Source organism: Macaca fascicularis, chromosome 7 (assembly GCF_037993035.2).
Source record: "Macaca fascicularis isolate 582-1 chromosome 7, T2T-MFA8v1.1".
NCBI lineage: Eukaryota > Metazoa > Chordata > Mammalia > Primates > Cercopithecidae > Macaca > Macaca fascicularis.
This window is the reverse complement of record NC_088381.1, coordinates 81,116,200-81,141,976: the sequence shown is the minus strand read 5'-3', so window position 1 is coordinate 81,141,976 and position 25,777 is coordinate 81,116,200. Positions and strand designations below refer to the sequence as shown.

Below are 25,777 nucleotides of genomic sequence, written 5' to 3'. Positions count from 1 at the left end.
CCTGGTTGCCGGTGTTTTCCTTCTAGTCTGATTGCAAATCACCTGGCAGCTAGAAACCCTCGCCCCCTGATATCGACCTGCAGAGGTTACTCCTTTCCCTAAAAACGACTCTGGCTTGCTTTCTTCTACTAGACCCACGGGAGAATTCACTGTTTTTTACATTAAAAAAACAAAAACAAAAAAAAACTTTAAACGCTCTCTGGGTGAGAGATGTGGTTGGAACTCTCCGAGTCTCCTGGTTCACCACACTAACTCTCTGCTGCTCCTGAAAAGCTAGTCCTCTGAAGAAGAAATAAGTCTTTTCCTGCAGTCTATCATTTCGGTATTACAAATAACTACCGTGGAGCGAGAAATACCCACGGCTTGAGACTATTGATAGATGATAGTAGCGATATTCACAATCGATCCCTTAATAGGCAGACGTCATAAATCATGTTCAATGCCCTGACAGCAGAGTACTTCACATAATAATATTATTAAGATTAAAACTCGAGAGGGATTGGAGGCAGCGGGTATTGATAGCTTCAAAAATTACATTCTGGATATGACGATGGCACGGAAAAGGACCTTGGGAAACTATAACCCCATTCCCCAAAAGTGGAGTCTTCTGGCCTGCTCCTGGCTTGTGCTGAGCCCCTCCCGCCCTCCTGTCCCTGCACACACTCTTTTTCCCCACCAGTAACCCAAATCTCCCATAGGTCTGAGCAGAGAGTAGGCCCACTCTTTCTCAGAAATGCTATCCAGTAGGATAAGAATTAATAGGGTTCGGATGAGTTTCTTGGATTTAGGAACTGTTTAAAAATTCATTCCTTCAGCCTTGAATATTAAGTTTTAAAAAAATGTTCGGCAGACCTAGGAAATGATGCCGTTTGTTCTTTCAATACAATTAGGTTCCTGAACAAAGTTTGCAAAATTACATATAAATAACTGAATATATGCAGATATGCCAATCCACTTCATCCCTGAAACTCAACTGCCTGTACACCTTCCGGGAACCTCGGGCCTCAGGACAAAACCCCAAACTTCACATTAAGAGTAAAAGCAGAGTGGTCACATCCCATGCAGCAGTGATAGTCTGCTCTTTGCTTCATGAGTAGAACTGATTATAAGTGCAGCTGAAATTATTTCAGAGTGGAATATTAATCAAATCAATCAGAGCTGACAAATGAGAAATATTTGAAAGTCAGTGGCAATTTACAACTTTGTTATTGGTTAAAAATCTTTTGCCTTGTAACAGTAATTAATAATGCTTAGAAAAGAACGATTTGGAAATCCCCTTCCCATTCTTTTTATTTTTCTCTGGCTCTTAAAGAAGGAAAGAGAAAGGAAGCAAATGAGTGATCAGTAGAAACAGGAAAAACACTGAGTCGTTTGTGGGGAGAACAAAACTGGAAAATATAAAAGAAAGGGAAAAAAGATTAACCCCATGGGAGGCCATCAGGAAATAAAGAAAATACAGGAGGAGGGGTAGTAAATCAGAAAATGAATTCTGTAACCATACCCCATGAGCAGGCTGGCTAAAGGTTGAATTTCAAATGGCCCAGAAACCCCATCAAAATGAACAGTGCTGCTAAAATATCTTGAAAGTAGCTCAGCTCTGAATCCAGGCAGAGCTCAGGGTATTGTCTGTTTTGTTGTTGTTAACAATGTATTTCTTTATGGCCCAGGAGCAGCCGTGTGCAGGCTCTTTCCCAAATTCAATCCCTGGAGACCAGACTGGCTTTCATGTTTCTGGTGTTAACTCTTCTTTTGGTCATAGCCAATCCCCCCACCCACCCATCTTACATTGATTATTAGATTGTCTCAGCCCCACCTCAACAAAATACCCAAATAATGACTTGTTGAATAACTATAAATCATTTTGGCCTCTAAGTTTGGAAAATCATTTCAGTGAAAAGGCTTTGCTGTGAAATGCTAAAGAAATTCCCAACCTTCTGCTCACTGAGGAAGAGCTGCTACTTTTATTTGTTGAGCTTTAATTTGTTGGATGTGGAAATTTTTCAGGTTGGTTAAAAAGGATGGAGGGGAAAAAACAACTTTGGCAAACTTTATCTGGACTTTACTATAAGCCCCAGTTTTGTCTCATTGAACCCAAGCTGGGTCTACAAAAAGTAGCTTGAGATTGAGATTTATTGGACTCTAAATGAAAAGATTCATTTGATATAAGAGGTTAACTCAAAGTTCCTACACCGTGACTAGCTTCAGCAAATGCCTTTGTTGGGTCAGCACAAAAGCAGTTCAAAGAAATCTTAAAAACACACCGAGATATAGACACACAAACACATTCTCCCAGTTAAGCCACAAATGCAATTCTCTTTTCTTTGTCATTTTTTTTCTGTCATTACAAACCTCCAGCTTCTTTCTAAATGGCTGGGATGGTCTCCCCTAACTCATCAAACTTTGCCATTTTGTATCTTTTGCTTTTGCTAGAACTCAATGAAAGAATGAGGGGGTATGAGAAAGTAAAAGGGGGGAAGTGAACTAATTTGGATAAAGCAGAACACTTTGTAAATGAGGTACATGGAGGATAGAGAGATACAGATGGAGGAGAGGGGCTCTAGGATTAAAAATAGGCATACTGGTTGGAAACTGATGAAATGGGTTTTCAGCGATCAGTCTATGGATTCAATAGGAACCTGGCAGAATGTAAGGATGCGATGAGGAGACCATGAGTGAGAGTGAATTCGTCAGAGAGAGTGAGAAGGGAGAAAATAGCAGCAAGGACCTGAGATCCCTTGCAAGGAGCAGACTATGGAGATGCTAATGAGGGAAAATTAACCTTGGGGTTGGGTCTGTGACATGGGCCTTCCACTGAATGTCTGATCCAGGGGCTGCCAGCAGCTTCCCTCTGCACCAGCGAAATGAGATAATCACTCTGAAACCTCCCAACCTTGGTGCAAGCAAGCTCTGAGACTGTTGTGGAGAGCAGCTAACTAACAGCTCCTTCCAAAGAGACAAACAAATAGCAACTAGGACCACAACCAGGCACCAGAGCAAACCTGTAGCTGTGGGTACATTTGTTCAACTCTAGAGCCCCTCTATGCTGGCACATTGAAGGAAGGGAGGAGCAGGTGTGGAAAACGAAAAAAATACCTTCATCTCTGTTTGTTACAGTCTGCCACCAAAGGCCCTGGATAACCGGGCCTCAGTGAGGCAACACAAGGGATAAATGGATTTTATCTCCAGGAGCGTGGCCACTGGGCCAGGGGATTATTGCCTAGCCAGAGAAAATGTAGTGGGGAGGGGAATAAAGAAAAGAGAAGTTGAGGAGGACAGACACAAAAACAAACAAACAAAAAAGAAATTCAAAGGGAAATTCTGAAAGTGGTTTCCTGTCACATACACTGAGACATTAAAACACACACAGACACACACACACACACACACACACGGATTTTATTAAACAAACAAGCCAACAACCAAACGCACATCAAAACCACATTTGCTCCTGCTGTCATAGGAAAAGAGGGTTTGGAATGATTGTAGGGTTCTGGTAGGAACCCTTCTGGCCTTCACTACTATCAGTACCTCCCCACCGCCCCCACCCCCACCCCTCGCCCCACCATTTTCATAAATGCTCTGAAGTCCCCGCTGGAGAAGGGGCCGCACTAAGGGCTGCAAGCAAGGGGAGGACTCCCTGTTGGAGGCGAAGGGGTCGGGTTTCCAAGTAGAGACATCAGCAAACCACAATCTTAGTGACAGTGACAGCGCAAAATTATGTTTAATGTTGCAAGGGGAAAGGGGAAATATAAAATTAGCGCAAAGAAAATGTTTCCCAGACCTTCCTCACAATTAGGGCAGCAGCATATGGATGGGCACAACGGCGGGGTTGACAGCGGAGAGGGTGGGGCCTAGCAGGGCGACTGTGTTGGAGGGAGGCAAAGGCCGGAGTCCTCACTCCCCAGGAGGAGAAGGAAAGCTTCTGGAGAGAGATTAATGACAGGCCGCCCAATCACTTCACTGGGTTCGGAACCTTTTTTTGCAGAAGAGGGGATGTTCTAGATTTCCCATCCTGGTGGAGATGACAGTTCAACGACCGGCCTACTCAGTCCCAAAGCCACAGGGCGTTTTAATTAGTGATGAGGCTGGTGAAGGGGCTGACGGAGCCTGGAAGGCGGAGAAGGAAACGCGGAGGGGGAGATTCGCAGCCCCAGACCCCTCCCCCTCTTCGCCGGAGCCTCGGGAGCTGTAGGGAGAAGATGCTGAAGCGAAGTAAGAATTACTTAATAAATTAGCTGCCCCTCTTTAGAACTTGCTGTCAGCCCCGCCTCGGCAGACACACGCCGGCGGGCGAGACCCCATTGCCTTCTCACTACGTCCCTGGATCTCCATAGGCGCACCCCCACCCCCAACCAGGGCCTTGGACAGGCAGACAGCCGACAGCCCAAGGGATTGGCCCAGAGAGGTGGGAACGGTGGCATTTTCAAGGAGGAAGCAGTTTCTCTTCAATGCGGGAGATTATTTCCTAAGCTGCTTATTTAAAGAGACAGAGATGACAGAGAGAAAGAGAGGTTGATTCCCTTCTTGTGGTTAAAAAAGAAATTTTAATTTTGCCTTTGTCTAGAAACCACTGTATTATTGTGATTATTAAATAACATAGTTTCCCTTCTTACTGCCAGGCGAGGGGAGGGGGAAGAAAGAGAAAGGATAAGGAACAATTTATTTTAAAAATAATACATATTATAAATAAATGCATTTTTAAAATCTAAACCAGGCAGATAAAGGCAGATGAGAAACTGCAATGAGAGAAAAGGGTTGGGGGGTGGGGGGGTGGAAAACAGTTTGATTATTTAAAGGCTAATCTATGCAGAAGAATCAGAAAAAAGAAACTTGGGGAAATAAGGCAGCTGCCATTTCCTATGTGATAGCTACATGACTTGAAAAAAATAGGAAAAGAAGCTATTCTTAGGTATAGCCAGGGTTGTAGTTTTATACTTTGATTTTAGCAACAAGTATCAAAAGATCTAAAGTAATTGATTGCTGAGTTCCTTGGCCCTTTTCCAAAGAGCAATATAGATTTAATTGTATGTTGCTTAAAACTCCATTTCTCGAACAGTGTGAAGCATGTAATAAAAGTCATAAACCGTATCGGAGATTTTTTTTTCCTCCACAAGCATAAATACCCAACTGACACGTGGAAATCTTAGCTAATATTCCTAATGGGTTAAAACAAAACAACAAAAAAGGCATCTTCGAGGGGTAGCCACATAAGAAATTCCAAACTGTTAATCCATTTTAACTCATTCAAAAGAACCTGCAGTTGCGGATGGATGTTTTGCAGAGGCGGGGTTGGGGTGAAGAGACCCCACATCAGACACTTGATTTGCTCAAATTTGGTCCATCTAAACCACACTCCCCCAAAGGAAAGAAGTCTGGCCTACAAAAAGACACCAGAAATATCTCCACCAGAGAAAATGGATCTGAAAGTTGCAGCCGAACTGCCTGGCCAGAGATTTCTCTGGCCAAGAGACAGGGAAACCACTCCGCGGCTTTCGCTCTCCGCTGCCCCTAGCCTGGCATCCCCCAGGGAAAGAGACCGGCCTGGAGACGCCGCGGGAGCGCTCCAAAGCGGTGCAGCAAAATCCACCCCTCTCCTCCTCCTAGGCAGCTCTCCCTTCCCCATCGTCCTCCGTTATCCCTGACCCCCAGTTGTTGTTGGGGTCCAAAACCACCCTCGGCTCCCCCTCGGCCAGCTGTATCTTGGAGAAGCGAAGAGTCCCAGCCACGCCTGCAATTTGGTCGGAGATCTGCCGCTGCAGCCAAGTTCGCGGCCGCCATCAAGCTGGCGGCTGCGCGCGTCGCGGGCCGTGCCCTGGCGTGGCCAAGCGGGCCGGCTGCAGGCGGAGATCTGTAAAAATCCACGTGAGCCGCCCCCTCCTCCTGCTGCCCGCGGCCCCTGACACTGCAGCATTGAAGCCTGCCCGGAGGTCCCCGAGGTCTCCGAGTGTGACAGTACTCAGCATAGCGGGTAGATGGCACAATTTTCTAACATTTAGAGAGAGGAACCCACGCTGGGAGCAATAAGTCCATTTAAAAGCCCTTTATTTAAAAGGAACAAAGATAACTGACAAGCGAAGTACAGAGACATCTCAATGAAATTTCCAAAGAAGAAAGAGAAATCAGAGGCTAAAGCAAATGCGAACTGGGCTTGATGGAACAGGCCAGCACTTTCCTCCCCCTCGAAAGGAGAGCAGATAAAAGACAAAAAGAAAGAGGTGGTGGTCACTGGGTCTGTGCGGTAAGTATCACAGCCCAAACCAAATTCTGAAAGTCCACAGGCACTAAACTTTAAAATGGCCGGGTGGCCTCAGTGGGGGAAGGCAGGGGAGAAGCCAGATCAGTTTTGGGGAAAGAGATATGGAAGTTTTGCCCCTGCCTTGGAGGCTCTTCCCCAACCTTTGGTAACAGGCACCTCTGCTTTGGCTTGGGGTCTGGGGAGCCCCAGGAGGATGGGCATGCAAGGCACTCGGACTGGGCACACTTGAGCCCTTCCAAGGGGCGGGACACCAGAGGCTTCTGTCCTACAGTCACCTTTCCTACAATGGAGCCCAGGGCTGGGCCGGGTCAGCCACGATCCCAGACCCTAAGATTTGGTCAAAAGCAGGGCACTTAAGCTCACATTCAGAGACATGGGTACAATTGTGCCCCTTCCAAACTAAGAAGGCCACGACGGCACCCACTGATGTCTCCTGGCAATGCCAAGACAGCCCACACTTCATCTTGTGCTCTGGCACCGCCACCACCCTCTCCCTCCCCACCAAATCTACGCGCCAGATCCGATCCCCTTGGCCAGGAGAGCCTCAGGCTGAGAGGAGGAAACAGAGGAGGGGGCGAGAGGCCAAGGGATCCGTGAGGCCACCTCTCTGGTCGTCCAGGTCGGCCTCTGTCCCCGAGCGACCCTGGCCAACCAGGACCAGCGGTGGGAAGAGGCGCCCAGCTATCGCCCGCAAGGGGTCAAATGATTGCATTTGGGTGGGTGCTCGCCGACATATTTGCTGAGTAAACCTCCCTCGCTGGGCTGAAGGCGAATCCCCGTTGATAAATCCATCATTACTGTTCGGATTCAGGGAAGCAGCCGCGCCACTAAATTCATCTTACATTTGTAGCGCTTTAATAGACATTTATTAAATGCTTTTAGAGAGAGGCATGGGGCGCGTGATTACATCCTAGTTATAGACAGAACATAAAGACCCACGTTAACACCCATTTGCAGGAAGGAAGGAAAAGGTGGGGAGGGGGTGGTAAGGCAGAGAGATGAAGTGAGGAGAGGCGAGGAGAGATGGGGCGGGCAGGGACACGGTGTCCAGGCGTTATTAACGAGGGCTGCCTGGCGGGAGTAAGGCTAGAGCCTTGGGAAGTTGCAGGCTCTGGAGAGAAGTACTAGCTCCCCTCGCAGTTCCTGGGGCTTCCCTTCCCTTGTTCCCCACCCACAGTCCCCGCGTGGTGGACTCTCTCTGCCAGGGAACAAGGGACGCCGCATTGCCGACCCTTTCTGTCCCTCCAACCCCCACTGCTTCTTCACTTTATTCCAGGCCTCTCCAACTTCGACCCTTTGGAGTGGCCAAACCAGAAAGAGAAGAAAGGAAGTCCCTACATGCCCAGGACTCCAAGAACCCCTTTAAAGCAACCTCTTCACCCGACATCACCCCCAACCCAGACAGCAACAGAGCTGGGCCAGGCCTCCTGCATCACAAAGCAGACGCCCAGGCCACCGGGCGGTGTAGATCTGCTTGCTCAGAGGGCTCCTTGGCCTGGCTGTCTTTGCGGAAGGGCCCCCTGCTCTACGCCAGGAGGAAGCCATGCCACTTTCGTGCCTTCGATCATCTCGTGCCTGGGAACTTGCCCTGGACTTGCCCCGCGCCCCCCGACCTCATCCTCAGTGAGCTAGTCCTGTAGGGATGCCTGGGCCTGAAAGGGCCTAACGCCTTCCTGAGGGCCCCATTAGCTTCGCCTAAAAGCCCAGTCCCCGAGCTCTGCCGGCTCTGCGTGCGCTCTTACCGCGCCCTCGATCCCCCGGGACGCAGCCACCAACCCTGGCCGGGACAGCAGGACTCCGGGCCCTCCCTGGCTCTTGGTAAAGAACACTTCCGCTATCTCAAAGTTGCCATAAGAAAATAAATACAAGTGACATTGTACTGGGCCAAAGCTCATTAGTTCGTTGTCCAGGCCTAATAAAGGAACAGAAGCGCAAATTATAGAGTTCAGCTTCAACACACGCTCTGTCACCCGAGATCAGCGCACCGCGAGCCTGATTCCAATTGCTCCGAACTTGCTGCGCAGTTCGTCCCCCACCCCCTCCTCTCAAGCAGGAGGTTGGGTGGAAAAATATAGTTCCAAAGGGGGTAATGATCAAGCTTTTCCTCTCGGAAGCCTGCGCCACCTCATTTCCCATCAGTAATCCCAATAAAATTAACGTCGTGGCTGCAATTGAAAAGAGGAGGGCCCGCAACACTCCTGAAATAACACACTCTCCCCAGCAAAAGGTAAAAAGCAAAACGGCCCTTTGTTCAGCTAATTAACGAAGGCCCAACTCCGAAAGCAGATGTGTTTGCTTAGCTAATCACAAGCATGTTTCTTTCAAGGAACGTCATTTCGAGGGGGCCGCTCCGGGGGAGATGGGAGAGAGGGACACCACCCCTCAGGCCCATTCTGCCTCGGGTGTCTCACCCCAGTTTAAGATCCAGAGGCTGAATCCAGGCAGCCCGTCTTTCACACCTTTCTTCCCCTCAGCCCTACCCCAGAGGCCCCAGAGGCAGAGACTTCAGCGCTAGCCCCAAGGCCAAACCTGCAAGACACGAGGGGGAGAAAAATAAAAGTTTTAATGACACAGATGCCATATTAAATGAGGCAGTTTTACAATTCACTTTGAATAGGACGCTAACTTATTACAAGTGTGTTATCAGAAGGACGATAAGATTTATAACTCCAAGAGTCAGCTTTGCGCCTTAATGACAATGGATGTTAAGAGGAGGAAATCTGTTCTCTATTAGAGGAGATGAGAATCCCTTCCCGGGTTTGGGGGCATTTACAGAGGCCTCCAGGACCAAGCTCTTTGTGTCTCCATATGAAAGATTCTCCCTTTCCCCTTGGACTATGAAATAGGGTCTCCTTGTTGGGTTAGCACCTTGCTCAGCTTTTTAACGTGTGCTTGGGATAGAAAAAACAGAAGGAAAACGAGATAGAATTGGGGATGGAGATAGAGGTGGGTGGGGAGCGGTTCTTAGCCCTCTGGTTCCTACAGTAGAACTATTTCCCGGTCTGTCTTTACCATACAAAAGATAGCTTTCCCCTAAACCAACACAGTAAGCAAACTTTAAAAAACTGGGGTCCTATTACAAACCAACGCCCAGCACTAACTGCTTTAAAATTACTGCATAATTAGATTTAGTTGAATTTCACCATTAATTAGGCAGCCGCACTGCAGGGAGCCTTTGAAATCTGAGAAAATGGGAAAAATCATCTGAAGCACGTTTTTTAAACCCAACTTCAATAAATCTTGACGAGGCCTGGAATTCAGAGAGTACCTCGCTCCCCTCCCAGGCGGCTGAGGGATAGGGTTGTCCTGGCCGGCGCTGGGGATGGAGCTGGACGTAGCGGGGCGATTTCCCCATCGGCCCGAGAACGGGGCCTCAGCCCGGATCCACTGTCTCTGCAGAGGCCCTCGGAAGACCCTCTCTAGGAGGCCAGGTCTGTCCCACGGCCGCCCTTGCCCACTCTCAAACCTATTAGAGAAAGAGGATCCTCCGCTGCAGTCGCTCTCCTGCCAGGGGCACAGTCCACGCGGGCTCACACATTTCTAGGGTCTGCGACCACCCGCCTGGAACCGGCCCTCAGCCCCTGCTAGATCCTCCCACCTCCCAATCAACCCTCCTCCCGGAAAGCCACCTTTCCCACAACTTGGACGTGCAAGCAGCAAGTTCTGCCCAAGTCCAGCGGGGTTCGCATTCCGCCCTCCCCCCCCCCCCGCCCGCCGCCCCGCGTGCCCCAGCTCCGCTCCGGCCGGCGCAAACCCCGGCGCAGCCCCTGCATTAATGAGCGCGAGAACTGACCGAGGTCTGTAAAGACCGTCCTCTCCCCCTCCCCCTATATCATTCAAACATTTAAGATCATTTGCGGATACAGACTTTTTATTTTTCTAATTTGGTTCTTGGAAGGAGAGGAGACAGGAAATCAACTCTCCTGAATATGGGAGGGGGAGGGGAGAGGGTACAGCGTTACCAATATTTTCCTTACGAATTCTGTTGCTTTAATTAAAGAATCGAGGATCGGACTCACTTGCCAGCAAGAGTTTAAAAGAGGGTTTTCGTCCTGCAGACGGAATGGCCTTTAGCGCCCCCCGCCCTCCTTTTTTCCTTTTTGGTAACCAATGTGTTTTCTATTACCCGGCCCTGCCGTGCCTGGCAGCCCGGCGCTCACGGTGCAATGGGAGACGCCATGTTGGCTCAGCTCATAGGACCAAGTCAAAAGCGAGCTTCGAGGCAGAGTTTCACACGCTCGAGCTCCCCCTGACCGCCCCCCGCCCCCGCCCCCCCTCCCCCCCCCCCCCGCCTGTCGCCGCTTAATGCACATCCCAGGAGTGCAGCTCCGCGCGCTCGGCACCCCGGACTTTCCCGGGGCGCTGGCGGAATTCTGCCGCACGTAAGTGGGGGCGGGGGCTGGGGGGCAGGCACTTTCCCGCAGCAGCTGCCAACTCCAGGCCCCCGTCCCTACAGCCGGCTGGATGCTAATCCAGCCGTCTCCGCGGAACCAGCTTTGGACGTCGCCTGCTAACTTTGAGCCCCAGCTCCTCGCGGCCCAGGGAGAGCTAATGGTGAAAGGCCGAGGCAGGGCGACCGCGAGCCGAGCGAGCAGGCTGGAATCCCCCCCGGGCGCAATCTTCCCCTAGGTTTGTTTGAAAGTGGCGAGAAGCAGCGAGCGCCCCTCTCTCTCCTTGCACTATTGTTGCATTTCGCGTCTAACTGGGTTCTCTCACACCCCCGAGCGCCACGAGGAGGAGGGGGAGCGGGGTTGGGAAAAGAAATAAAGCGAGCTCAGATCAGATGAAGAAAAAAAAAAAAAAAAAAAAAAACCCAGCAAGGAAAAAGAGACACTTAAAGGGAAAGAGTCGCCATGTTTAGCAGCTTTTTTAAAGATCTCGTCAATTTCACACAGAACGCGCTCGCTGGGTCCCAGCCCTGGTCTTTTGTCCAATTCAGTCGCAGCAAAGATCTTTTGTTCTAACTCAGCGTGAAAAGAAAAACTTTCTTTAAATGCAATAAACTTAAACCGAACTCAAGACTCTAAACAGATCCTCCTCCGGCCACTCTAAACATATACAAGGGGGTTTGTTTTAACCGGTTGAAAAATTTTGGGTCCTGTTTTTCTGCCTCGCAAATCCCAAGCTCATTGCTGAAACTTAAGAGTGTGAGAGAGATTTCCAACGTCTAGAACACATGCTTAAAGCATAATAAAACAGGGATTGTCTTTTGCTTTGAAAATCATAAATTATAATTTAATGCCAATAATAATTTACAACAAATGGCTGTTTACAATAAACTAACACAAAACAAACAAGGAAAAGGGCCTGTGTTTTACTTATTAGAGAAACTTCACACACTCACATGGATAGCACTTGCAAGAGGAAGAAAATAAACAACAACCGACAAAACCTCGAACTAAAGGTCAGCAATACTGTGCCGTAAGAACAGACTTGTATTTATATATGTATGTATCTACAGAAATAAATGAGAGTCAGATGGAAAACTCTGCACAAATCAGATTTTACTGGTCTGCATGTATTGACTGGATCTGAATATTAACGTTTAATACACTTTACAAAATGATCCCTTTTCTTTCACCTCTCTCACTAGTTTCCCCCCCCGCCTTAAAATTAAACCACAACATGAAGTACTGGCGGTGGGGGGTGGGTTGGAAACCTTGAATAAGAACAAAATTGCAAGCTCCCAGCACTGAGCTTCCTCCAAACCAGGAAAAGATAAAGAGGAAAAATGAAAAAAGACTCCAAAAGAAATAGTTACTACTTCTAAATCAGCACACCCTGTAAACTTTCCTTCCTTCCTTCTTTTTCTGTCCTGCTTTCTCTTCCTTAACTTGGCTTCTAAGGACAAAGGATCCCAAGAGCAGTATAGATTGTAGCTACACAGTCTGAAATGTCAAAATGTCGATGTGTTTTTATGTACATAACTCCAATGGAAAAGATTCCCTTGACCCTGTGGTCATGCTCTCACAGACTGAAGGTAAAGGGGGGAGGGGAGAGGGAACCCAACTGCAAGTTATCATATATACATTAAAAATAGACCCTTCAGTCTTATAACCTATATCACTGAATTTGAAACTCTATCAACAACCACGCTAGAGTAGAACCACAGAATATTTTTTAAAATCGCACCTACTTAAGGAAAAACTCATTGCAAACAACTGTCCTCTAATTACAATGCTGTGATTAGCTTGCTTGAACGATCTTCTGAGTAACTGTCAGAAATGTACAAAAGAGTATTTTTTTCTGATCATAAAATAGATACTGATCTCAAGATTTCTAATACTTTTTCACAATACCTTCCCTAAGCAGGCACTTAAGTGTGACAAATATAAGGGCCTTTTTTTTTTCCTGGAAAATCCATTTTTAATTAAAAGGAGGATTAGGTGAATGGGGGTGGTTTACTATATCAGTATGGCACTTCCTAAACCATAGATAAACCATTAACTTCAGCTCCCCCCCACCCACACACACACCCAAATTAAACAGGCAAATACACTAGTCCACCTTTGAACAAACTGACTGAGGGGAGTAAACAAATGCCCCCCCCCCCACTGCCCCCCGCCCGGCCAGCTAAGCAGAGCTCACAGGGGCTCTTCTAGATGTAAAGACAGTGAGTGGGGACAGCCAGGTTTCAGATATCAAATAATATTTTAATTTCTGAATACTTTCAATTTTCCTTGGAATATAACACACAAAGACTCGACCAAACAGTTCAGTTATTATAACTTTTACAGTATACAGAAATGTTGCACTTAAAAAAAAAAAACCTTCAGTTTTTTTAAAACACAAACTGTAAACTCTAAGATACTGAATCAATCACGTTACCTATAAGTGCCAACAGTGTTATTTTTGTCATGCTGATTTCAATGGTATTTTTTAAAAAGGGAAAATATCAACAATTATAATACAAAGGGTTTGCAAATATACAAACAGATATAGGATTTTCATAACAATTCAAGAACTAAGCGGGACCCAATTCAAATTACAAAAGTTCACTTTTTATTCAAAACCTCAGCATGTGTCTTGGACACATTCCTTGGCTGCCAATAAATTCCACAGTTCATTCTCTTTCTTAAAATATTTTTTAAAAGCTAGGTTTGTCATGGTGTCTTTTGGGGAAGGGCAGGGTAGGGGAAGTTAAGTGTTATATGTGGTTCCTCCAGTTCTCTAATTAGAGTGCTCAACTTCACCTAAAATTTTTGGTCACCACTTGTAAGTGCGTTTCCATCATCTTTGAGTTGCCTTTTAAAGTTTTATGTCTTCCTATGATATTTTCATGGACTCAGTTTTAATTCTTGCAGAACATATATTTTAATGATACACAGTTTTTAAGAAGCCAAGATTATATCAAAACTTATTATAGAACCACAGAATAAACTGGTTTGGAACCAGAAAAGTACAAAAAAGAACAGCTAGAGGTACATAGACACAGGACAATTAATAATTTGGAAAAAAAAAAAAAGACTTACTTTCTCCATTCTGCTAATTTTCTCCCAATCTCCTTAAATGCACTTTTAGCAATGTTTTTCAAAAATTTAGCAAAAAAAGAAAAAGACTAATTTCCTTTTTATACAAAAATGATAAGTAGCAAGTTGTTCTGACCAACACAGGAGTTTTTTTTTTTTTTTTAATGCATTCTGTAAAAGTTCATTTGACAGTCTTTTTTTTTTTTTGAAATTCACAGTCCATTAAATTCTTCCCCTCTCTTCTTTTAGCAAACTTGTAACATCCTTTTATATCCTTTCTTAACAGAAGGAAATTAAGCAAACAAACCAGTCTTTTGCCTTTTCTTTCTCTGTTTCACTCCCCCTTCTTATTTTATTTATTTATTGAATTGCCATATACGGCCAGTTAAAACTGCTGCCGGACAGTAACATATCCCGGATGAGGGTTTCGATGGGGGTTTTACCTACCAAACGGACGAAAAACAATTGCTCTATGACTGAGGAGGAGACGGTGCGGAGGGAAGGGAGGCGAAGCAAAAGCTTTCCGAATCGCGTCGGCTGGTTGGGGTACTGGCTCCTAACGTATTCTTCCAAAGCACACTGAGACTTTTCCTGCAAGCTTTCCACATGGGCTACATCAGAGAGACCACAGGCATCTGGAAGAAAGTTTAAAAACAGAAGAAGAAGAAGAAGAAGAATTCAGTCATCAGATTAAGAGGTTTGAATTGGGTCACATGAGGTGTGTGCACAGAGCTCTGTCAAACTGCCCCAACCGGAGTTGGAGCAAATGTCTATGTACTGAAAACTTAAGGAGAAAGAGCAAGAGATGGTCCTGAAGAAGTGTTTGCTTTAAAATAAAACATAGCTCAGTGTGCTAGAGGCTTTCACTGCCTGAGTCCTTAGCCTGGGTCATTGAGAGGCCCAAGCAAAAGTGCATTGGGTCTATCTGGCCCAAGTCAGTAAACAGAAGAAACCAAAACTACCAGCACTCTTTCCCCTCCTCCTCTGTAAATAATAGTTTGGCTTATAATTATATAGGGGTTTGTGGGGGTTGGGAGTGGACAACCTGGCCCAGTCCCGAGTAATGGCGTCCACGATCCAGCCTCAGATTCTCCCCAAAGAGGGCGACTCATTTTTCTCCAGTCTTTGAAACTGATTTAAGTGGCCCTTTAAAACTGATCTTGTCAGTTTAGCCTATTGAAGGGCAGCCATGCAAACTGTGATCTCTCTGTTCATTTGAGCTGTTTCTTTTTCCCCCTTTTCTTCTCTCTCCCTTTTTCTCCCACCCCCCTTTATTTTTTAAAACCCAGGTCCCTCCAAGAAGCATCCCCCCTCCCTGTTATCTTCAGGAAAACACTCTTCTTTTTTGATATGTGAAAATACAATAAGTGCCTTTGAAATGAGAAGCTTCTTGGTAAAGGCGGTTCAGGTTGTGACCTGACCTTTCAGGGCTCCCCAGACAAGACTGGGGTTAACACATGCATATTGTGAATCATTAAAACAGATACTCGAAAATCAGCACCACCACCTCCACCCCAAGAACAAGAACACACATGCAACCTCCTCATATGTATATCTAGGACTCTGCATGTCTACAGAATGTAGAGGTGTCTGTGGACAGGAACTAAAAGATCTGTTTGCATAGGACTCCTTCCCTCTGCATCCTCGGAACTGTGTGTCTCCCTCTGAATCAGATAACAGGAACCTTTATCTCTTTGTGAGGCAATTTGCATTCTCCACACAGGCCTCCACATTTTGCAAATAGTCATAAATTAAACTGTTAATGACAGTATCAGGCATTTTTTTTTTTCCTTGAAAGACCAAGGGTAAGGCTAAGAGCTAGCAATGATATCAAGAAATTAACAACTACCTCCATCATCCAAGAAGGTGGGCTGAGTGTTGTATTGTGGGACAGGGATGAAGGTGGCTATGAGGTAGGGAAATATCTTGCCTGCATATCTGCAGCAGGCAAACGTTCTAGATATGAGGGGCTCTCGAGAAAAATAATCCCCATCCAAACCTCTGCAAACAGCTTCCCTGCCCAGACACTGGCCTTTAATTGATTACCTAAGGACTTCCAAAGGCAGAATTTGGGGTGGCTGTGCAGGGAGATTTTATGTGGAAAGCAGCAATGTACAAGACTTAGCAGTTTGAAGACTCAGAACCTGCAAGCCGTTCAGCTGATGACTTAGTTCCCCAGACTTCTTTCAAATAAAGAAGAGATTGTGGACCTCCTTTATGTTTGCCACATAAACTACACATTTCTCCTCGTTTCCTGTTACAAGCTTAAAATATTGTAGTGGGTGACTAGGTTCCAAGCCCTGCTAATGTCCAAATGTTTGTTATTCTTAATCGGGAACCCCTTTCCCCTCTCAGCCATGACAAAGGGATCAGCTGACAACTTAGTACAAGAATGTGAAAAGGGGTTGGTGATTTCCATCCACCTGGGCTATGCTGAACTCAACCTGGAGGCAGCCAAAAAGCTCAGGTGTGGCCCAAAATGGAAAGCCAGACACTTTCAAAAATCATTTTGCCTCAAGAGTTAATTAATATCAGATCTATTACTCACACAGGTTAAACTACATGCAAACTAATTAGATTGCATAATGCAGTCAATGATGGTTTTATATCTCTAGCAACATCCATATCCAGCCCAAGTTGGCATACACTTTGGGATGTTTGAAAATTGCCTTAAGTGTTTGCTTGGGCAGGGGAAGCAAGAGGCCAGAGTCTTCAACCTCCTGCAGACATTCTAAAGAGTTATGACAGTCCCTTTCCTCCTCTTGCCCCCTTCCTGACAGATCTTTTCCCCTCTCCTGGCAGTCTGCATTATTTCAATAAGAATATGATTTTGAAAATTGCTGCCCTCAGGTTGGATTTGCCTGGAGCTCCAACTCCTACTGAGTTAGCAGGCAAACTTTTCCCCTGCAGGGGCAAACTTGCCCCTGTAGAGACACTGTCAGGGCTGCTCCAGTGTCCAGGGGCATCTCCTGGAGGCCCAGCCAGGGTGTTAGAGAAAACCCAGGTCTTGAAAAGATTCCCTGGGGCCCAGCAGGCCCAGGGGGCCTGGGCTCAGGAAAGGGAAGAGGAGAGGGCATCCCAATCTGGATACTGCAGGTAGGGGAACTAGGCAGCAGAGGCTGCCCTATGGCCCATTTGGGGAATCTATCTGAAGCATCCTTCCTGCAGTCCAGCCTTCCTCTCCTCTCCCCAGGACAGGCCTGGTGGTGCCCAACAGCTATACAAAGTTCCCACTTCAAGTTGCACTCAACAGTTTGGCCTTTCAAGGAGCAGTATGGGTTTGCCCTGGGGACTCCCAAGTTCTCTGGGCCCCAACTCTGGGCTAGGAGCCCGTGGGCACGAGAAGACAGGGCTCCTTCCTACCTGAGGTGAACAGGACTATGGCCTTGAGGCAGCTGTACTCGGCTGAGTCAACGTGCAGCGCCTTGAGCTTCTCCACTTGCTCTTGGAAGATCCGTATGTGGTCCATAAAGGCGACCACCCGGTCGGCGGACATGGGCGAAGCATGCAGGCCGGCGGCGGCCAGGAGCGGGGCGACATGGAGGGGCATGGAGCACTGCGCCGCATTCAACACAAACAGCTCGCTCCAGGTGAGGCGAAGCAGGGCCACCTGGTCCGTGATCTGCAGGTCGGGGAAGAAGGGGATGTTCCGGGCCCACTCGACGGCGCTGAAGAGCATCCTGGCGGCCAGTTCGCAAATGTTCTCGATACCCATGATGTTGTTGGGCTGCATGCATTGGCTGCCGAAGCGCGACGTGGGATAGGGCTCGGCGCGCAACAGCAAGGAAATATATCCGGACAGGTACGAGTGGCAGTTGAGGGGGTCCCCGTTGGTCAGCGCGAACTGCCCGTGGGTCGGCTGGGTCGGCGGCATCCTGCCCCTCTGCACCGCTGCGGGGAGGAAAGGAGACACTCCACAGTTAATGACCAGCCTCAGTCCCCAGGTTCCCCGGCGGGGTCTGCCCCAGTCCGACCCCCACCTGACCCAGGCCCTGAGCAGCGCAAGAACCAGGCAGGCCTGCCACAGACCTGGAGTCGCCAGGCTTTTGGCACCATTCCTTTGAAACCACCACCCAGGCGAGCTCTGAGGGTCAGAGGGGCACACTTGCCTCCGAGGCCCGCTCAGGGCTGGTCCACCGAGGACCCAGAATTGGCCACTTTGCCTCGGGGTCCCCGGCGCTGTGGGCGGGATGTAGCATTCTGAGGGCATCTTTCTTCTTTACTGCTAAACAGCTGATATTTCTTATTGATTGGAGGAGAGGGAGCGGGAGGGGCGAGTCTGGGGGGAGGGTGAGACGCTTTTGCAAAAGGCACGAGGGTTCACCCCAGACGGCCTGTGGCCACTCCGGAACGACTCTCCCACAAACCCCAAAGCCCCAGCCCCAGCCCGGCGGGGAACCCCCAGTGAGAGACAAGCAGAGAGCGGAGATCTGGCGTCTGTCTAATCAGTGTGCTCGGAGAAAGAGACCGAGGGAGAGGGCGGAGAGAGAGAGAGGCCGGCTTAAGGAGAGAGGAAGCCGGGAGAGGCAGGGAGCAGGCGGCCGGCACTAGCGGAGCCTGAGCAGGGCCTGTAAGGGCCGGGGAAAGCCGGCGAGGCTCGGGCTCAGGCTGTTATCTGACTCCGGACCTGGAGAGTCGCTCTCGCAGAAACACAAAGAAACCCCGGCGTTGGCTCGCCCCAACCCGGAGCCCGCGCCCCGCGCCGAGCGCGCCATTGGTAAAGCACGGCTCGCGGCGCTCGGCGAATTTTATATCACAAAGACCCAACTCGCGCAGAGCGAAAGCAGCCGCCCAGGGCCCCTCGCCCACCCTTTCCTACTTCCTATCGCGCTCTCTTCGTTTCAAAAGTGAAAGGAAAAAAGCAAGCAAAGGTTTTGTTTTTTTTTTTTTTAGCAGAATGTTAATCCACGGAGGGTCACATGAGCGCTGCCCGGGCGGCAGCGTTAATACGGCGAAGTGCATAAAATTGCCATTTGTAATTTGAACCTCCTGTACAAAAGTACAATCTCAGGTTGTGTTTTTTTTTTTTTTTTTTTTTTTTTTTTTTTTTTGAGAGGGTGGGGGCTGGGGAAAGGGGTGAAGGGGAGGGACATGTTGAACATGCAGGAAAAACAAGGGGAGAGAGAGAGAGAAGTAAACTAGGCTTTAAAACAACAACAACAACAAACACCCCATTCCTTGCAGAAAGGCAGACTCCAGTGAACTCACAATCAATGCAAAGCAAATGAAAACAGCCCAAAGACAGAGTAAAGAAGGAAATCAGTCGGCCAAAGCATGCGGATTTGGGGTTTGGGTTCCAATGCAGAACTCGCTTCTAGTATAAAACCCCTTTCCGCTGCAATACGAAGAGAAGAGCTTGGGGCTTCTTGTCCTTACCCAGAGCAGGCTAGCCAAACGTACCCAGGACCCCGGGACCCAGGACGAGGGAAGGAGAAATGAGAGGCCGATACCTTCCCGTCTCATGCCCACTTTGAGGCACTTTTTGAGGCGGCAGTACTGGCACTGGTTGCGATGGTGCTGGTCGATGGGACAGTTCCGGTTGGCGCGGCACGTGTAACTCAGGTTCCTCCGCACGCTGCGCTTGAAGAAGCTCTTGCAGCCCTCGCACGTGAACTGGCCGTAGTGCTTGCCGCTCGACTTGTCCCCGCACACCACGCACTCGATGTGTTGCTGCTGCTGCTGCTTGTCGCTACCCGGGCCGCCAGGGCCGCCCTGGCCACCGGCTGCCGTCTGGGCTGGCGTGCTGGCTGGGCCCCCTTGGCCGGGCGTCTGTGGCGTGTGCGGGGCGCCGGGCGGCGGGCCGGGCACGGGCGGCGCCTGCGAGGCCTGGCTGCCCTGTGAGCCGGGCACCTCGTCCTGGGGGTCGCGCCACGTGCTGACTACCATTGCCATATCTATGGGGGCCGCGTCCGGACTTCCTGCTCCCCTGGCTGCGGGCGGCGGCGGGGCGGCGGGGCGGCGGCGGCTCCCCGGGTCTCGGGCTCCGGCGCGCCGCCTTTTGTGTGTGCGAGGGTGCAAGAGGGCGCGGGAGGGAGCCCCGGGTGGCTCGGGGGCTGGTTGGTTGAGGTTGGTTAGTTTTTCCTTTTTTGTTTTTGCTTTTGCAAAGTTTTGTCGATTGCTTGTCTGGCCCGGTGTGTTTGTTTTGTTTGTTTCCCTCGGCTCAGCTTTGTTGGTTTCGGGGGGCTTTCCGCCGGGAGGGGAGGGGAAGGGGACAGGATAGCGAGTGGGAGCAGAACGTGGAGAAAGAGGGAGGGGAGGGAGAGCTGAAGTCGATTGTCTGGCTTCAAGACAGAAGTAGGAGGCAAAAAAAAAAAAAAAAAAAAATCTCTCCAAAGATCTCGCTCGCTCTCACTCTCTCCCTCCCTCTCTCGTTCACTCTCTCGCTCTTAGAGCTGGTGTGCAGCCGAGGAGTTGGCGGAGGAGGAGGAGGAAGAGGAGGAGGAGGAGGAAGAGGAGGTGGTGGTGGAGGAGGAGGTAGAGGAGGAGGAGAGGCGACTGTCCGGGGGCCAAGTCCAGGGCAGCCCACAGTCAGCCATTCAGGAAAGCCATCGAAATCAGGAGGACTAGGAGATCGGAGGCGCCGGGTGCGGGCGCGCCCAGGGAGCCAGGCAGGCCGGGGCGGAGGCCGGCGGCCCGCGGAGTGGCCGGAGCGCTGCCCGGGTCCGGGGGAATCAGCATGAAAGTGGTCCGCGTCGGGCGCTGCGCAGCGTCGTCCTGGCGCTGGGCCGCCGCCGCCGCCGCCGCCGCCTGCCCCGGGCGTCCGGCGCGCGCCTCGCTCTCTCCGGCCGCCGCTGCCCGCAGTCGCTGGGTGGAGGCCGCTCGCCGTTCCCTGCGGGCCGCCCGGGCCGCCGCTGCCGCCGGAGCCGCCGCCGAAGCCGCCGGGTCGGGCCCGGAGCCGCCGCGTCTAGCGCCGCCGCCGCCGCTGAAGTCGCTGCTGCCGCTGCTGCCGCCGCCGGAGCCGCTGCTGCTGCTGCTGCCGCCGCCGCCTCACACACATAGGGAAAGAGTCAACTCGCCGGCGGCGGGGGAGAAATGATAAAAGAGAGAGAGGAGGGCAGATCACCACCTAGAAGCACATCCTTCGTGCGCAGAGGGGGGAGAAAAAGACGGAGAGAAAGAATGAAAGAGGGGAAAAAAGGCAGCACGGCACCCGGAGAAAGGAGGCAACTCGGAGAGAGGAGGAGGAGGAGAAGAAAACACACGCGCGCACGCACACACACACCGCGGAGAGAAAAGAACAGAGAATCAAAGTGATCAAATATGCTAAAAAGGGGGGCGCGGGAGGGAATGCGATTTATAGGCGCCGGGGCTGGCAGAAGTGGCTTCTCCGCGATCAGCTCACTGAGCTCTCTATATAGTGAACTTTGACACGACTGCTGCAACTTAGCGCACGTTGCCATGGCGACGGCGCGCCTTATAAGGCAGCAGCCGGGGTTGGCCTGGCCAGGCGCGCGCGCACCGCCCCCTCGCCGTCATTGGCCGGACTGCGGCGGCCCCGCCATGGCGGCCGCGGGCGCAGCCCGGTCCTAGCGCGAGCGGCATCGCCGGCGCGGCGCGGGGCGCCCGGGGGACCGGGGGTTGGGGGGGCGGGGGCGGGGGCGGGGGCGGGGTGGCCGCGCCGCCGCTGCCGCCGAGCGGGGGATGGGCCGGTGCTGGCCCTGCGAGCGCTGCTTCTGCTCTCCCCACATCCCGCACCCGAGGTTCCGCCCCGGCGGGGAGACTAGCGCAGCGCGCACACACAACGTCTCTTAAAGGCTCCGCGAGAGGCTTTGGATGGAATCGGGGACTTTGCCTCTCGCAACTTGGCGATGTCATGAAATCCGCCGCTCGCGCACCACCCGGGATTCCTGGCGCATCTTAGTGCCCACAATGCCAAAGAAAAGTTCCCTGGTTTCTTTGCAGAGGGGTAGGGAGTGAGGGTGGGAAGGTGCCACGAACTGAGCTTGTAGGCATTTTCCAAACAAAGATTTGGCCAAATCCGGGTGATGGCAAACCCTTCTCTTAATTGACTCTGATCACTTGTTCGGTTTGGTGGCTCATGTGTATATATATATACATATATATGTGTATATATATATATGTGTGTGTATATATACATGTATACACACACACACACATATATATATATTCTTTTCAGAGGATAAAAGCCGTTCTGTTTCTGCATATTCCTTGTAGGGTTAACATTTCACAGGTATGTGGCCTGACATTTTAATTGCCCAAATAAAGCATCTCGGATGCTGAGAAGCAGAAGTAGACTTCACCTCATTGTCATGACGCAATTAAAATCAATTTTCCTCAACTTTACCCTCTCTCGCTGGTTTTTGCTAACTGTCCAGCCAACATCCTGCCACACACCCAGTCATGGTGAGAGGGGAAAGACCTCTGCCCACTGATGGACAGGAGGAGGCAGCCGCCCAGCCTCCCCTGTGCACACCCTCTGTACACACATGTAAGCGCACATGTATCAGATGCACATTTGTCAATGTACACAGACAAAGACTTCACCGACTATGCTTCTAGGTCATAGAACAGTTGAGTACGGACTTCATTGTTCCTCAAGTTCCTTTTAAGCATTCATATAGTCATTAAAACGCACCCAGAGATTCTACCCCAAATGGGAAATAATACTAATACAGGTCACAAGAACCAAACACAAGTCATATTCTACCTCAAGAAGTCACTGCAAAAAGAACAACTTCATAGCCCATTGCCATCCTGCTCCATGTGCTAAAATAATTGAGACAGTTGTGTCTTTGAATTCCAGGGTGTCTGGTTTTAAACATCAAACATGTAGAATTGCTCTCAGAACACACTATATTCCAACACAGTAAACTTGTTGTTTGATTATGACCAGTTAGTGAATTACCATTATTCCACATTTATACAAGAAAATTGTGTCTCCTTTGTACACACTTTGCACCAAGAGAAAACCTTATGCCGGTAAACCAACCAGGTTTGTGAACAATTAAAATATTTTACACAAAAGACGCTGAGCTCCAGGAAAAAAATGAACACATATGAAGAGTAATTTGACGACCACAGAAAACATCCTTGGTAGCTGAAAAAAAAATTGACAGGATAAAGATATTTTAAAAATAAACCATACATATAATTGACATGTATAGATTACATTTTACATTCAATTTTCTTTACACACATAGGCAGAATATGAGGTAAGGACTAAAGATATGGGCAGATAAGGACGGTTTTTAGGAAAGGAAAAGTCTTTTAAGCTTCATTCCTGAAACCTCCTCAACCCTCACTCTTTCTCCGATGAAATCACGTATTTCACTAAAGCTGCAGGTTCTCGGTTTATTTGAAAGTTGTTAAATAAATTTTTTAAAAGCCCAACAAACCTACAGTGGACACTGAACTATCATAAACCTGGTGTGTAATAAGATTGCCACAGAGTGAAGCCAAGTTGAGAATTTCAAGTTGATTAGAGACACAATATAACTTTCTCCTAAAGAGGATAAGAAGGATGGAAAAGAAATCATTACAGAGGAGAAGGTTTTTGGTTGTTGTTGTTGTTTTCCCTTTCAACCTCTTTGATTCAGGAATTGCTAATGTTACAAATGTCAGTAGATTAGGGACAAGCTCAGCTGAGATGTGATGAGACTGGGGTTGAGATAGGAAATATAATGGGCATTCCCATCTCAATAGAGGATGAAAATATTTGATTATAGGGAAATCTTAATCTCACCTCCTGAATGAGGAGACTTCCATAGCAGATTACCTTTTACAAACATGGGAAGGGACAAAATCGAGGAGGAAGAACTTCCCCAGTCCACTCAGAGATTTTTGGAATTTGAAGTACGCTCTGATGGCCTTAGATTGAAATGGAAGAATTTCCCAAACCATATCTTAAAAAATTGGAGCCTGCTGGGCAAATGATCACAGGGCTGCCATAAAGTCAGCGTATATCACTCTGCATTTTAGGACTCATTCAGTTATGAAATGCTGTTACAAGGGGTAAAAACATCACCATATGAATTATACTTAATTTTAATGCATAGAAGAAGAGACAAGACTACAGACTGAGAAGAAAAAAGGCAAAAATATTTCAAATGTCTTTGCCAGAGATGCTCACTTGCTGTGCATCTAAGGTTGAAAAGCTCTGAGAAGACAAAATCAATATATTATTGTTATTTTTTAAAAATCCAACTCAGTCTTTTTTTGCAGATGTAAATTTATTTTAATGAGAAGAATGGCAAGCTTTAATTTGCCTAGAGAAAGGTGGGACAACATTTGCCCTAATCTAAAAAAGAAAAGAAAGAAACTCAATACCCAGCAATATAATTTTCTTGCAGAAAGCGGCCTGATGGGATGTATTTCTTTACAGATTAAATCACAATATGAATACAGAGCCCAGCAAATGCCGAGTTTAACTCTGAACTCAGTAGAAACCAGTTCCGTCCTCCAGGATTCATTGAATTCCTCCTTTCCCTCAATCTAGTCCGTGTGTGTTTTTCTCTTCCACCACACTGGAGCTCCATGAATAGGGAAAGGGGCTTCCATTGTGTCCCTCTGAACTTCCAAGTCAATGCAATTTTTAACCACTGGCTTGTGGTACTTTGAAAATCACCAGGGGCTGTCAGAGTTGGGTCCTCTGAAAAATTTACAGTGCTAAATCAGAGCATATGCTGGGAGGGAAAAAATTGCTTAAGATTGGAGCAAGTACAGTATCTGTCTGCCCCCTAGTGTAAGAGTCCTGGCTGCCTAAAATTCAACTTTAAAAGAAAAGGAGCTCTTAAAGGGAAACGACTTTGGACTCACGTAGGCATAGGAGAATGAAACTTCTGTACATTTTAATCTGAATAATTCTTCAGGATTTAAAATTAATTGGCTCTGGCTTGGTTGGACCGTACTCGGATCTCGCCACCTCTGCGTTTCCCGAGCCACTGGCGAAGAGGTGATTTTTTTTTTTTTTTTTTTTTTTGAACTGGGTTTATGTGCGTCCCCCTCACCCCCTCCTCTCTTTTTCTTTCTCTCTGTCTCTGTCGTCTCTCTCGCTGGCTTTTTTAAAATGAGGAACCGCTCCTTGAATGTTCTGGACAGAGCACAGAATTGCTTCTTAAGTCAGCCCGGCGCGGTTGCAATAGACAGCAAAAAGGTAAACGTTTGCCTGAAACCCGCACGCCAGCTCCACCACCCCGCCCGATGGTGAGTACCCTTCTCGTCGCGATTCTCCCTCCTAGCTTAACCGAGCGCTCGCCTACCCGAACCGTGGCCGAGGGCGCCGGGCTAGGCTTTTCTCCCTCCCTGCCTGCCTGTCAGTTGCACAAGGTTGCAAAATGAAGCGCAGAGGCAAAGCGAACAGTAAATTCTTATACTTAGTGCGAGCCTGGCAGCTCCTTTGCTAGAAAACCGAGTCATCTGCTGCTTGGAAAACCACGCTTATAGGACTGGTTTTTAGTTTGTTCTATGGAAGGAAATGAGTTTGAGGAGACAGGACGAGGAGATAGGAGGCTCCGCAGTCTTAACGCTTCGGTTTAATCATATTTTGGCAGCTTTGCAATTGTATTTCCCCCCTCTCCCCCCACCATCTCTCCTACCACACACATGTAATAAAATATGGCAATGCATTGAATTGACTCTGTTCCCCCCTTCCCCGAACCCCTTAAACCACAGTCCTCGGCATTTCATACACGTTAGCAAACCGATATTTTGAAAAACCCCAAGTCATCCCCAACCCCACACAGCACAAGGAGAAAAGTGAGAAAGGAAAGAGAGAGAAAAAAATACTGTAAGTAAACATACCAAAACCATATTTGCCTTGTTCAAGATCCCAAACCGCTTGCATCTTCCTCCTAAACTGGAATAACTCTCCTTTAGTTTGGCGGGTGAAATAAATGCTTTGTTGGCCCCCTGAAAAGATGTGTCTTTGATAATTAAAGAGAATCTCCTCCTCGGTGTTTATCTAAGCGATTGTGCAAACTGATAAAAAGTAGGCACTAGCCTGCAGGGAAAAAGAGGAAAGGTGAAGGGAGAGATCTTCCACCTCAAGGAAGTGCTTCCCCATGTATTAGGCTCTCTCAGCCTTGGAAAACCC

General features: G+C 48.6%; 1 protein-coding gene across 4 annotated transcripts; it reads right to left on the bottom strand.

The window, feature by feature from the left end:
- Positions 1 to 12,888: 12,888 nt before the first annotated feature.
- On the bottom strand, positions 12,889 to 25,547 carry NR2F2 (nuclear receptor subfamily 2 group F member 2). 4 transcript variants are annotated; one of them, XM_073996802.1, is made up of 4 exons: positions 19,176 to 19,914; positions 17,835 to 18,004; positions 17,089 to 17,616; positions 12,889 to 14,360 (listed from the first exon to the last, which is right to left on the bottom strand). In XM_073996802.1, the coding sequence occupies exons 3-4, from the start codon at positions 17,597 to 17,599 to the stop codon at positions 14,086 to 14,088; spliced, it is 786 nt and encodes a 261-aa protein (XP_073852903.1). In that variant the 5' UTR covers positions 17,600 to 17,616; positions 17,835 to 18,004; positions 19,176 to 19,914; the 3' UTR covers positions 12,889 to 14,085. The 4 variants fall into 4 exon arrangements, with proteins under 4 accessions (XP_073852903.1, XP_005560626.1, XP_005560624.1 ...); XM_005560569.4 differs by lacking the exons at positions 17,835 to 18,004; positions 19,176 to 19,914 and adding an exon at positions 25,486 to 25,547; XM_005560567.3 differs by lacking the exon at positions 17,835 to 18,004 and having other exon boundaries at positions 19,176 to 21,053.
- Between the last annotated feature and the right edge of the window lie 230 nt (positions 25,548 to 25,777).

Coding starts and splice junctions, on each gene's coding strand:
- NR2F2 (XM_005560567.3), bottom strand. CDS start 19,617: ATGGCAATGGTAGTCAGCACGTGGCGCGACCCCCAGGACGAGGTGCCC. Junction 17,617..19,175: donor AGTGGGCATGAGACGGGAAG/GTATCGGCCTCT, acceptor TCCTCCCCGCAG/CGGTGCAGAGGGGCAGGATG. Junction 14,361..17,088: donor CATAGTCCTGTTCACCTCAG/GTAGGAAGGAGC, acceptor ACTTTCTTCCAG/ATGCCTGTGGTCTCTCTGAT.